The following is a 15,000-nucleotide window of genomic DNA, read 5'->3' as shown; positions in this document are numbered from 1 at the left end:
TTTCGGATCCCTGTAAAAGTTTAACTGTCTTTGTAATATTAAAACAAGCGTGTATTTGTGAAACATCTAGAAAGGTGTTGATAAAACATTACTTTTCAATAAAAAAATATGCGAAACTGAATAAGTTCAAAATAATTTGTAGACAACAGTTAAATCAGATGATATTCAATGGAGTTTTCGCCCATTAAAGCTTGTAACTAATTATAATGCTCGTAGGCTATTAGGAAATCAAAACTAGCCAAATAATAAAATATATTGTTGGTATGTTATGAACCGGAATACAAAAATCTTAGGTATCTTGTCTCAATTCAAAATAGTCATTGTACTTTTTCAGATTTTTACTGCAGCAAGTGAAACGCCTCGAAAACTGTTAACAAAACAAAATATTAGTAGACAACAAATGGAAGCTACAAAAGAGATTAACATGATTTGTAAATTACGGCTTGTCAGTCTTTCTACTTCCCGTTTCTACTCGAGCCTTCCTTTCAATTTGTCAGGGAGTTCATGATACAGACTAACATTCCCGTGAGAGATCTTCGCCTTTTTGATTTTCTGGAAAGTTTTTGAATTACATTTATTTGTCAAATGCCTTAACAATATCAACCAATACTACAATTGTTTCTTTTTATTTTCTTGATAACCCTCACATTTATTCGTTGTCAAATATATGTTATCTAGTACTAGACTTAAATCTGAGCTTTTTAATGACATACTCCCCTACAGCAAAATTTCTAAACAGAATAATCATTAATAAATCATAAATATATTAAACATAATACAATTTAAAATAACGTTTTCATATTGAAAACAATTTATGTTGTTTAAGAACTGGACTTAACAGACACCATTAAATTATTGGTTGGTAACAATGATTTTAAAAGAAATAATGTACAGGTAGGGAAAGAAATGGCCAAGATTTCAAATCTCGTATAAGAGAGGTGTTTGATTTGCTTATTGACATTTACAAAACAGGCTGCAGTTCAATGTTGCCTTCGTGCATTTGCATCGGAAAGCGGAACATCCATTGTCGCTTCAAGCAGCGTGGTTAAAACATGAATCAGTCTATCATTATCTTCCTTCCATTCGCATTATTTGGATTTGGTAAGACACCAATGACTCATTGATTGTGGTCCAAATACTCGCTTGAAAGAGACTCCTTTGAACGTGCTGATACAGAACATCACTTGTTGGAAGGATTTTGTCAATGTTAAGTTAATTTTTCTTCAAATTTGGTAAGATTGATATCTTGGGAACAAATTTGGTCGATTGGAATTTCAATTCGACTTCTTGAAGGTCATCCAGAGGTCAATCAAGTTCAAGGTCAGCTATATTAAACATTTAATTACTGGCAAATTAACGACATCTTTAAGAACATAAAAACGTTATTATACATTACATTTACACTTTTTAAAGAGATTCCCTTCGATTTGTACGAGTTATTGCCCTTGATTTGATTTTTGGATATCAATCTTAGCAAATTTGAAGAAAAATAAACGTCCACACGGAAGGTGAAACTAGTCGGGTCTTTGTACGATGCAGTGACTCTTCTATAATGGGCGATAACTCAACCAAATATTGTTTGATTTGCGTATAACTTTATCCGCTTGTTAAGGACATCCAAAAGATTAAACTGTATTATTTGAGTAAAATAAAATAAAGTGCGGTTCGCATGCTATTTTAAAGAGTAATGTTTTTATTCATCTAAAAATAAAATCAAGGGCAATAACTCGTACAAATCGAAAGGAATGTAAACAAAAGTGTGCATGTGATTTGTTGAACATATAATAACGTTTTTATGTTCTTAAAGATGTTATATAATATCGATAATTTACGAGTAGTTAATTGTTAAATTGAGTTGACTTCATTTGAACTTTAGTGACCTCTGGTTGACATTCAAGTTGTCGAATTGTAATAGACTTCAACAGTCTTAACGTCACTTCCCTAGGAAAATATGTGTAGTTGACCATGTTTACCAATCATGTCATTGTTTACATTAGGATGACTGTTCACTCGCTTTTGTTTTGACAGAAAATGAGAGGAAGGATATAAACTAAAGATAATAAATATGCGCTTGGCTGAGACACTCACAACATTGCCATCGGGAAGTATAACGGACCAACACACAAAACTGTGTGTAACCTTGAACGTTTATAGTCTGGTTAATACAGTTTAGTGAGAATTACTCATAAACATGGATGGCAAAAATCAATAACAAAGACATGAGTGACGTCACTCTACTCTTTGTTATTATATTTATCCAGCCATTTTATGAGTAGTTCTCACTTAATTGTACCAATCAGACTATAAACGGTCATGGTTACTCACGATTTTTGTGTGTTGTTACGTTATCTCCGACTTGCTGAATGCTGTGACTATACGCCCTAAGCGCACAGTATCAATAAACTCAATGTCAATCACCATTACTGCCCACGCTCTATTATTATTGCCTTCTTCTTGTTTGACCTATCATATCTATCTATCAATAGTTATAGGTGTTTTTTTTTTAATTTACGTTATACTGTTGCTCTTTGTGCTGATGAGGGATTTATTTCTGAAACGTTTAAGCCATTGCACTGTGTTTTTTTTTTTCATTTTGAGACTTTCCAATTTACCCTTTTTTAAAAAGAAGATTTTACCTTAAAGATAGTATGCAGATGGCGTCACTCAGGCCTTTGTTATTGTTTTTGCCATCCGCGTTTGTGAGTTGTTCTCACTAAACTGTATTAACCAGACTATAAAAGTTCATGGTTACACAGAGTTTGTGTGTTGGTCCGTTATACTTCCGGATGGCAATGTTGTGAACTCCTTGGCCAAGCGCATTCTATCTATACATTTTGCATTGTGACCAATGACCTCGAGCACGTGGAAAGTTAATATAGATTGCCCCCATTGTAACATGCTGTAAGAATAGACGTTGATCAGAGGTCATGAGAAGAAAAAACAACCACCATCATCATCATCTGACCACTTTAGATAAGTAGGTCAAGTAGAATAGGCACACATGGGAAACAATTACTTTGGATTGTCAGTTTAAAATAATATAATAATATTATTATTTCTAGTATGATTATTAAGGCTAGTTCACAATGACAGTGTTTTCAACCAAATCTGGAATATGTATCATGTGGCATGTGTGTCAGTTGTAAATATTGAATAGAATGTGTAGTTAGCTATGCCTGTATGAGGAACGATAAGGAAATCCCATGGAAATTGAGCAGGATTTTGTATTTATTCACGAAATGTCATTATATATATATTTAGAAATATATATATATATTATATATATATATATATATATATATATATATATATATATATCTACTACTCACACTACTACACTACTACTACTACGACTACTACTACTACTACTACTACTACTACTACTACTACTACTACTACTACTACTACTACCACCACTAATACTACTACTTCTTCTACTACTAATACTACAACAACAACTAGTACGACTACAACAACAACAACTACTACAACTAACTACTACTACTACTACTACTACTACTACTACTACTACTACTACTACTCTCTACTACTACTACTACTACTACTACTACTACTACTACTACTACTACTACTACTACTACTACTACTACTACTACTACTACTACTACTACTACTACTACTACTACTACTACTACTACTACTACTACTACTACTACTACTACTAGAGAGGCCAGCCTTCTGCGAAACAAGGCCTTGAAAAGACCAATTTGCCTTCAACTTCTGTCAAAACAAATTTTCAATGGCGAAGCGGTCTGCCGCCGAGCCAAACAATACCGCGTTCGTGTCGCCAGGGTCGTCGACACGTTTGAGAAGTAAGCAAACGTCCCACAACACACCTTCGATTCGCGGCCTGCCGAATGAGAAAAGCGAAGTCGGGAATAGCAACCACACGCATATATTGTCCCTCAACATCGAGAGCCAGAGTATGGCAAAATATGAGCTTTTGTCAAAGCTACTGGCCGCCCATAGCGTGTTACAGGAGACCCACCTTTATTTAGGCGCGCAATCTTCCCGATTCCAGATCCCAGGCTATACGGTGGTCCAACGAGAGGACACTTCGCTAAAGAGCCATCGAAGGTAAGGGTCTAGAGAGCGTAACAGACAGCAATGGGGTCAACCAAATTTCCGTGGAAGTAGGTGGACTGTGTTTGCATAATATTTACAAACCACCTAGAGCTACTTGGACTACACCATCGGTACCGGTGGTCAGCCATCCTTCCATCTGTCTGGGAGACTTTAATAGCCAGTCTACCGAGACTGCAACGAGGCAGGAAGACAACTCCGCTCATAGATAGACAGTAACGATCTACACCTAGTGTACGATTCTACAGCCAAGGGTACCTTCAGGGAATACCCGCCATAAGAAGGAGTATACTCCAGACCTCACCCTCGTTACGAAAGTCGCGAACGATGAACCGCTGCAGGTGAAGCGAACAGTCCTCGGGGACTTTCTGCACAGCCAGCACAGGCCGGTTCTTGTCACAGCGGGGGTGACAATACCGAGGGTGCAGTCTCTCCCACTTTGCAGATGGAACTTCAGGAAGGCTGACTGGGAGGAATTCAGCTCCTATATCGAGCAGGTTTGCCCTGCCATTCCTCCCAAGTCCGAGAATATAACAAGATTTAGCAGGCTATTGGTTAAGAGCGCTCAACATCCTATTCCACGAGACACGGAAATTCTACACCCCTTTCTGGACAGCAGAGTCGGAAGAGCTGTACAAAGAGTACCAACAGACCCAGTCCCAGGACGTAGCCGAGAGACTACTTCAGTCTCTGGCGGAAGGAATGAAGCAATGGTGGCAGGAGATTGTGAAAAGTCTCAAATTTACACACTCCAGCTGCCACGCTTGGCGTCTGAAAAAGAAATTGGATCGGGACCGGACCGGAATGCGAGGCAGACACAATTGCCAAGAATACATAAAGAACCGTAGCAAACGGGTCCTAAATCTTGCATTTGAGCGCGGTGTCCGCAAGGCGTACCGTACGATTTTGGACTCACTACTTGTGGAGGAGTCGGACTGGACATCCCCGTTCAGTCCCCGAGATGTGGGTGCAGCCATTAGCGATGTAAAGAACGGCAAAGCAGCAGGGATAGACGGCGTACATCCCGATATGGTGACGTATCTGGGCCCCAGGGCACAGGCCTGGCTGGCAGAGGCAATGTCTGACGTCCTTGCAAAAGGAAAGCTCTCACGTGTGGAAACACGCAAAGATAGTTGCCATCCTGAAGCCCGAGAAACCGGCGAAGAGGCCGACAGCTACAGACCCAAATCTCTACTGAGCTATCTTTACAAATTGTTGGAGCGAGTTCTATTAAACCGATGGGGGCCGGTCCTAGACGCTGCCCTGTCAACCGAGCAGGCGGGCTTCAGGGTAGGGAGGTACACCACGGAACAGGTCATTGCCCTTACAGAGCATATTGAAGCAGGGTTCGAGAGGAAACAGCAAACAGGTGTTGTATTTATAGACCTATCAGAGGCGTACGATACGGTCTGGTGCGAAGGGTTAATGATCAAACTTGCAAAGATTATGAGGTGCAAAAAAAAACCTTGAAGTTGATCTCTTCAATCTTAGGTGAAAGAATTCCACGTCGCGCTGGGAGACGCTATGAGTAAAGTAAGGAAATTGAAGAATGAGGTCCCTCGGGGTTCGGTACTAGCGCCAATGTTGTTTAGCGTTTGCATTAGCGACATGCCGAATACTTCCTCCCTGAGGCTGGGATAGGCGGACGACTGGGCACTCGTTACTCAAAGTAAAGTGTAGACCCGTACTTAGCGAGGACGTCACCAGATTCAAATCCTACTTCGACAAGTGGTACCTGAAGATGAACACTTCAAAAAACCGTGGCCACTGCATTCCACCTATTCAGTGCATGACACACCCGCAAACTGAACGTCCTCCCCGGGGACCAGCCACTCCCACTCCCATATGAGCCGCATCCAAAATATTTAGGGGTGACGTTAGATCGCAGCCTTATCTATCGGGTGCATCTCGAAGGAGTTGCCCGGAAGATAGAGAAACGCAACAATCTTCTGAGGAAGCTGGCGGGATCGACTTGGGACGCTAACCAAGCACTCCTGAGAACGTCCGCCCTGGCACTACGCTATTCCACTGCGGAGTATTGCGCTCCAGTGTGGGGCAGAAGCAGGAACGTTGAGAAGGTGGATGTTAAACTTCGCAAGTCAATGCACATCGTGTCAGGAACGCTAGTAATAACGCCTAGAGAATGGGGCCCGATAATGGCAGCAATCCAGCCCCCTGATGTCCGGAGGGAGACGGTTACGGAGAACTGGCTGAATTAGATCAGAGAGAGAGAGAGGAAATGGGGATACCCATCTGAAGCGCATTATGGACTGTGGCTGCGAATCGACTTCGGTCGAGGAGCTGCCTCACGGCAAGTGCGCTTCATCAGTTGGGACTTTCCACCTGTCCTACATGTACCAGATGTGGGCAAGAATCTGAAACCGCAGAGCATCTAGTTGAACGGACTTCGCTGATTGGGTGGATCGTCATAACATAGTAGTGCTTTTAAAAAAACAACTTACCTCTGTTTCAAAAACTAGCATGTTTAAACTTTCTAAGTTGAAACATTTTGATTTTTCAGAACTTTAGTTCGTTAAAAAATACTAGCCCAATCTGACCTGTTGAGTCGACTCAATATGAAATGTTATAATAATAATAATGATAATAATAATGATGTTAATAATAATAATAATAATAATAATAATAATAATAATAATAATAATAATAATAATAATAATAATAATAATAATAATAATAATAATTGTAATAATAAACATGGAAAGGAAAAAGCACAATACGGATATACTATGCGACTGACGACATGGTGGGCATAGAAACAATTTACTCGGCAAAAAAATATGTGAGTGACTTTTATTTATTTACATATATATATATATATATATTTCTATATTTCTATAAACTCTTTTCCAGGCCGCTTTGTTAAAAGATGCACCGGAGAGCTAATTTCACACCAACAACAATAATATGTCAAAACAGCCAAATGAATGTAACAACATTAATATGGATGGTTGTGTCATGCCTTGTCGTTTGTGTGACATCTATGACAAGCCGCCCTCATATTATCTTCATAGTGGCTGATGATTTGGGTACGAATGTTTATAGCGATAACATAGCATTCAATTGTTGGTTTATTTATTGATTATTTTAGGAGTAAGAGGAGTGGTAGTAGTAGTAGTAGTAGTAGTAGTAGTAGTAGTAGTAGTAGTAGTAGTAGTAGTAGTAGTAGTAGTAGTAGTAGTAGTAGTAGTAGTAGTAGTAGTAGTAGTAGTAGTAGTAGTTAGTAGTAGTAGTAGTAGTAGTAGTAGTAGTAGTAGTAGTAGTAGTAGTGTAGTAGCAGCAGCGGTAGTAGTAGTTGTGTAGTAGTAGTAGTAGTAGTAGTAGTAGTAGTAGTAGTAGTAGTAGTAGTAGTAGTAGTAGTAGTAGTAGTGTTAGTGGTAGTGGTAGTAGTAAAAAGAGAAGGAGGAGGAGGAGGAGGGGGATGGGAAGGAGGAATTCTTTATAATCTAAAAAGAAAATCAAACAAATAAATAGATAAACACGGTAAATCAAACAAAAACCAAATGAAGAACAATGAAGTAAAATAAATATATTATTGTCTTTTTTTTAATCCAATAACCTCCAAAAGCGATCATCATATGTTGCCAAATTTACTTCATTCTAGGGTTTCTGAACCACCATCTATATTTGTCCGAGGGGATTTGAGACTGTGCCACAAATCCCATATTTTCATTGGTTCGAAATCTATTTGAAATGTTGTTTTCCTCAGGCTGGAATGACATTGGATACCGCAACCCTGATGTGTTGTCTCCACACCTGGATGAACTGGCCAGTACTGGTATAAAGCTCAACCACTCATATGTACAACCACTATGTTCTCCGTGAGTACCGTCGTTGTCATCATCGGTCTCATCATCCTCGTCATCATCATCATCATCATCATCATCATCATCATCATCATCATCATCATCATCATCATCATCATCATCATCATCATCACCAGCAACAGCATCATCATCATTGTCATCATTAATAATGAGGCTATGTGTTCGACAGAACAGTGCCCCTCCGTGTTCTGTGATGGGCTTCGTGGTATGAATCTCTCGGAGGGTCCAGGTTTCAAGACGCGGTCTGAGTGGCGCAGAGTTGAGTACTTGGTTAAGGTTCTTTACTCACATTCTCTCACCGTAATCAGGTGTAAAGTGAGTACATGACCGTTCGTTGTCTTTGTAATATCGCCTGACAGGCGTCATGTCTCGTCCTTCATGTTTAGTATTGCTGTTGGCTTGGGACCCATTGAAAAGCGCTTTGAGCACGTCTAGTTGATATTGCGCCAAATAATAAATGCTTTTAAAATAATATTTCTATAAATTTTGTGTCAGGAAGAAGTAGATGAACAAAAGGTTTCATTCTTGATCACCCTAAAATTTATAATGTATTTCATACAAAATTACAAAATAAAAAATAGTTTTCCTATTTTTGTAATTTCCAATGTAATGACATAATATGCCAGTTGTTACTATTATTATTATTATTATTATTATTATTATTATTATTATTATTATTATTATTATTATTATTATTATTATTATTATTATTATTATATTATTATTATTGTTATTATGTTATTATTATAATAATAATAATAATAATAATAATAATAATAATAATATAATTATTATTATTATTATTATTATTATTATTATTATTATTATTATTATTATTATTATTATTATTATTGGTTGCACATTTTTTGGGGGTCTTTTTTTCTCTCCTCAACCGTTGACGCGACATCACGGTCGACCTTGACACTTGACACAGCCTTGACTACGTGACTACGTGATGATAGGGGTGGGAACCAACACACAAAACGGGGTGTTAACTTGAACATCTATAGTATAGATAGTATGCAGATGACGTCACTCAGGCCTTTGTTATTGTTTTTGCCATCCGCGTTTGTGAGTTGTTCTCACTAAACTGTATTAACCAGACTATAAAAGTTCATGGTTACACAGAGTTTGTGTGTTGGTCCGTTATACTTCCGGATGGCAATGTTGTTAACTCCTTGGCCAAGCGCATTCTATCTATACCAAACAAAAGGGGGATTATTTTATTCAGTAAAAATTAGAATAGGTAATAATCATCATGATGAAAATCATTATTCCGTAGCTCCAACGCCCAGGAATTTGACCTTTAATAGTCTGCTAAATTTAATAACTAAGTTTTATTTAGTCTATTTAACAATGATATTTTGGTACAAACATAATAGACTCGATTTTATTGAAAAATATCGTCAAAATGAGTGTTTGTGGAAGGTAAAAAGTAAGGAATATTGTAATAAAATACAGAGAGAGAAAGCATATATGACGACCGTGTGAATTTTGTGCAAACATTTCATGATGTTGCTAATAGGGAATGAGATTAGCGGAAGAGTAGCGTCCCTTGATTGGACGTCACGGCGGAAAAGTTATTAGAGAGAGAGAACGTCATGCTGGTTGTGCGCATGCGTCTCTCGTCCTCGCTTCCGGTGAAAGCGAGGATGAGAGAGACGCATGCGCAAAACCAAATTGACGTTCTCTCCGTAAGGTGACGTCCAATCAGGGGACGCTACTCTTCCGCTAATCTCATTCCCTATAAGGAAACGGTAACGTGTAAAATTTCCAATTTGAGAAATGCCTGGATGATACAACAACAAAAAAGATGGCCTCAATGCATTTGTCCGGAGCTGCTAAGAGCCACGTTTTACTCAAAAAGGGCCCTGTGTTATTCTCTTTAATCCTTTCCTATTTTCTTTAAAATTTAGGAAATGATTACACAACAAAGAGCCTTTTCAATTGGATTCAATAGTCTTATGTCACGTCGCCCAGCAACGGCGGCCATCGTGGTTCTAAACAACGAAAATCTGTACTTTTTATTCTTCATGCTGGCTAGAACATATCGTATGTCATGTGATCATAATGTATAAAAGTCAAAACATGATCATATTTATGTTTTTCCTCTGGATACACTTTTATGCTCGTTTGGAGAAATATTTCATAAGGGCATCCGCCATTGTTCCGATAGTTTAGAGGCAGTTACTAAGTTACCATGCGTCATTACGAGGGAAGTGACGTCATGACTGATGAAGCGTATTTCCATTTTCATTTCAAAATGTAAAATGGCAACGCACTTATGATTATATTATAGATTCGACGAAAAATAGAAAAGAGATGCAGCGACTGATACGGGTGCAGGTCGGTTTGCCCTTCTGCACATGTGTGGGCAAAAATCCTGTGCGACTGACGCAGGGATCGGGTCACAGCGACCCAGACGAGTGCTGGGTTCGAGCCTCGCTCGTCGCATAGTTGAGTCCTTGGAAAAGGCTTTTTACTCACATTCTCTCACCTTACTCAGGTGTAAAATAAGTACCTGACCGTTAACATCGTTGTTTCTGTCGAAAAAGAAAATGTAATAACGCCTAACAGGCGTCATGTCACGCCCTGCGTGTTATGTGTTGCTCTTGTACTTGTAAAGCGCTTTGATCACGTTTAGTTGATATTGCACTAGATAAAAGATCAAGATTGTTTTTATTTTTTTAAATTATGGTTTTATTTTGATCTAGGTCAAGAAGCGCCTTCATGACCGGTTACTACCCTTTCCGTCTTGGATTACAGGTGTGTGTTTTGTATTGGTATATAGATAGCATGCGCTTAGCTAAAAAACTCACATTGCCAACCGGAAGCAGGACGGACCAACACACAACATCATGTGTAACCATGAACTTTTATAGTCTGGTTAATACATTTTAATGAGAATCCTTCATAAACAAGTGACGTCAAGTTGAATAACATGTGAAAGTGAATGTAAGCTTCAATTTAATAAACGAAAACAGATAATGTGGGCCATGCGGGTTACCCCTTTATCAACAAAACAGGATAAATTGGACACTGCATGAGGAATGAGATAATAACAACATGTGATATATAATGGCTTTGTTAATCAAAATGACTGTAAAACAATTGTAATGTCGTGTTACAAGGATCGTGTCTCGTTCTCACATGTTACGTGTTGCTGTTGGTCAAGAACCCTTTGTAAAGCGCTTTGAGCACGTTTAGTGGATATTGCGCTACATAAAAGCTCAATTTTTTAAAAAGTAGTCCTTCAGAACTATAGAGGCCATCCCTGTTGCTTTAGCATGCTACGGGCAATAGCAATTGCTTGCTAACCTTTAGATAGGAGCCTGGTCTGTCGCAAAGTACTTTCCACAGATCAAACAAAGCCTCTGCTACCCAATCGCTACTGGATGGACTGGGGCTCAGAAAATAACTACTCAACTTTAGCCGGGTCGGGATAGATCTCGGTCCTTTTGCGTCTATAGCGTGTGCTCAACCCACTGAGTTTTATCGGGATTCTAGACTCGATTTATTATTTTGTAAGTTATCTTGGTCTTTAATCAAGCGTGGCTCAGCGGTATGTCTTTGCTTCTTACCCGGAAGGGACCGAGTTCGATCACCCGCCGCTGCGCTGTGTGGTCTTGAGAAAGTCACCTCGCCCTAGCTCAATTTGCGGCGCTGCAATGCGGCTAACGCCTGGGTTATTCCAGTCTTCCCTTGGAATAGACCCTATGCGGCTATGTGCTCGAGTGGTATGACACTCGCTTTCGGATCGGAAGGTCCTGGGTTCGAGCCTCGCGCTCGGCGCATAGTTGAGTCATTGGAAAAGGCTCTTTACTCACATTCTCTCACCGTACTCAGGTGTAAAATGAGTACCTGGCCGTTGACGGCGTTGTCTTTGTCCGAAAAATTGTAACATCCCCTTATGTCCCATGTTAAATATTGCTGTTGACCAGGGACCCCTTGTGAGCGCTTTGAACACATTTAGTGGATATTGCTCTATATAAAGCTTAATTTAAAAAACATTTTTTTAGAAAAAAAAAATCTACTATGGGATGGATGAAGGGAACATTATTTTATTTAAAAAAATTCTGTATAGACCCTGAATAAAAATGTTCACTGAGGTTGAATGAAGGGATTTTAACTTAATTTAATGTTTTATTTTTTTTCTTACTTTCTCCTTGATTCTGATTCTTTTGTTAAATCTCATTTTTCTCATGGATATAAGAGAGACAATCCTGTTTTACTCTTTACTGTATATTATATGCATGGTAACATTGGTTATGGTGATAAAAAATATAAAGTGAGTAGATGTGACTCATATATAAGGGAACAACACCCTTATATATGAGTCACATCTACTCACTTTATATTTTTTATTACCATTTTACTGGCTCATTTAGGCACCTCTAGCTTTGGTTTTAACTTTGTATATCATGCTAGATGAAATGGGAGTTGTTGAATAAAAGATGTTCAGGCTGGAGTGTTGCTGAAGTAAACATCGTGTCATTGTTCCTTATTTGAGCTTCTGAGCATGTAATGTAACAAACCCCCCCCCCCCCCCAAATAGAGCTTTTATATTGCGCAATATCCACTAAATGTGCCCAAAGCGTTTTACAAAAGGTCTCTGACCAACAGCAACACGGAACATGTAGAACGAGACATAACGCCTGTTAGGCGATATTACAATTTTTTCCGACAGAGACAGCGCTGTTGACGGCCAAGTACCCATTTTACACCTGAGTACTGTGAGAGAATATGAGCAAAGAGCTTTTTCAAGGACTCAACTACCCAGGACCTTCCGATCCGAAAGCGAGTGTCATACCACTAGACCACAGAGATCAATTGTGACCCATCGTCTCAAAACGGTATTATGTCGGAACAAACCAAATGCTTAAAAGCCGAATTTAATGTTAAAACTGGTCAAAAATATAAATTGTTGGCATTAACACTCTAAAATATGGTATCCATTCCCCTCAATAAATCGTATAAACTCAACACAAGTCTGATATTTCTGGCTATAAATTCAATTTTCAACATCTTTACCAACCCGACTTAAGACCGTTTTGAGGCGAAGGGTCACAATTATGGTTGTTGTCCATAAAAGGTCAAAATATATTCTTGAGCCTTGAATCTTTCCATATATTAAATATTACAGCTTTCGATGATGTATCACCAGCAGCATTTCCCTCCCTTCATCCATCTTTTCCGTTTCTACAGCACCTGGTCATTGGACATGCCCAACAGGTTTGCGTTCCTCTGGACAAGACATTTCTCCCTCAGGTACTGAAGAAGTACGGTTATGCAACACACATGGTCGGGAAGTAAGTCATAGTTAATGCTTTCACTTTATTTGTTTTAAAACTTTGAAGTAGACGATATTATTTTGTGATCTTTTAAAGATTACAAGTTTTGATTGTATTAAATCCAATGAATAGCTCTTCAAACTGTTAAATAGATAAATAAATAAATAAATAAATAAATAAATAAACAAGCAAACAAATAAATACATAAATAAATAAAATTCCAATTATTCATCTCATAGGGAGAAAAATCTGTCTCTAGGGTTTCTTTCAAGGGAAAGACCGGAATAACCGAAATGTCAGCCGCAGTGCAGCGCCGGAAATGAACTAGGGAGAGGCGATTTGTGACCCTTCGCCTCAAAACGGTATTAAGTCGAGTTGGTTAAGATGTTGAAAATTGAATTTATAGCCAGAAATATCAGACTTGTGTTGAATTTATATGATATATTGAAGAGAATGGATACTATATTTTGGGGTTTTAATGCCAACAGTTTATATTTTTGACCAGTTTAACATTTAATTCGGCTTTTAAGCATCTGGTTTGTTCCGACATAATACCGTTTTGAGACGATGGGTCACATTTGTTCAAGGCCACGCTGCACAGCGGCGTGTGATCGAGCTCGGGACCTTTCGGGTACGAAGCAAAGACCATACTGCTGACCCAGGCTGTCCCACTACTCTTGACAGTAAATAAAGACTAACTGAAAATAGTTATGTATTAAAGAAAAAAAATGATAACTAACTTATAAGATAAATAAATAACATAAAAATTGGTGATCAGGCACAGGTTTTTAAATGTAAAAACTTCAAATTTGAGAACCGAACTACATTTGATTTTTAAAAAATTAGTAACAAAAAAAAAAAGCAAAATTTATTTCAACTTAATTCTACTCATTCAGTTTATTCTGATATATCAATTGACATTGTTGGTTACATATAGCAGAGCCTGATGGTGATTAAAAATGAGAAAATTTTGAATTATTTAATTTACTTATTTATTGATTTTTTTAGTGAGGGCGGGAAGAGAATCTTTCAGTGTCAGGATTTTAAAGTAGAGCCTAAATTTCATGATAAATATTAACAGAAAATGAAGTGAGTAGAAAGTGCCAGAAAACAATAGAGAATAAATATTTCGCGGCAATGGGGGGCGCGAACCCATGACCATACTGATACAACTCCGCCTGGCCGTGAGAGGAACGCTACAATGCAGTCGATGTCATTCACAAGTTTGGCGCCATCCACATCTCCAGAGTGGCGTCGACTGCATAGCGTTCCTGACCGGCCAGGGGAAGTCGTATCATTAAGGTCGTGGGTTCGAGCGTAGCCATCGTTATGTTATAGCCTGACACTGATATCCAACAGGTCTGGCAGTTTGACGCCATTATTTGGTTTTTGCACGGCCCAGTGAGTTGTCGTTAGTAGAGCTCATGGAAACAAGTCATTTCATTGGTTGAACTATTGAAGACAACTCACGATTTGTTTTCTTTTGTGGCAAAAGACTGGCATTTTGACGTCATTTTTGGTCATTGCCAGGCCATAACTTTACGAAGACCATGGTTCGAGTCCCCTCTATTGTCTTCTGGCACTTTGCTACTCACTTCATATTCTGTTATTATCAACATAAGTGCCTGCTCCACTTCGCTTTTTTGAATTTCAGGATAAAGTCTGCAGGATAAATGTATCAAAAATTATGTCTTTAAAAAAATCAAAAAATCAAATATTAATGAATCTGTGGGCCGCTCCCGGAGAGTCGGTAGAGCCAG

The 15,000-nt window shown here is 38.5% G+C and overlaps 1 protein-coding gene across 4 annotated transcripts in view; it reads left to right on the top strand.

The window, feature by feature from the left end:
• Positions 1-15,000, top strand: part of LOC144971361 (arylsulfatase B-like) — a 41,395-nt gene that overhangs the window by 1,964 nt on the left and 24,431 nt on the right. The window contains exons 1-5 of one of the 4 annotated variants that reach the window (XM_078912150.1): positions 3,028-3,241; positions 6,976-7,151; positions 7,832-7,943; positions 10,664-10,715; positions 13,155-13,258. In XM_078912150.1, coding sequence (XP_078768276.1) covers positions 6,992-7,151; positions 7,832-7,943; positions 10,664-10,715; positions 13,155-13,258 — 428 coding nt within the window. In that variant the 5' untranslated portion in view covers positions 3,028-3,241; positions 6,976-6,991. Of the gene's footprint in view, positions 1-3,027; positions 3,242-6,975; positions 7,152-7,831; positions 7,944-10,663; positions 10,716-13,154; positions 13,259-15,000 lie in introns of those variants that run through there. The other 3 variants (XM_078912151.1, XM_078912148.1, XM_078912149.1) reach the window with 3 other exon arrangements.

This window comes from Berghia stephanieae, chromosome 4 (assembly GCF_034508935.2).
Source record: "Berghia stephanieae isolate SIO BIC M18660-M18661 chromosome 4, UCSD_Bste_1.3, whole genome shotgun sequence".
NCBI lineage: Eukaryota > Metazoa > Mollusca > Gastropoda > Nudibranchia > Aeolidiidae > Berghia > Berghia stephanieae.
Note: the sequence above shows the minus strand (reverse complement) of the source record. Positions and strands in the feature narration are given on the sequence as shown.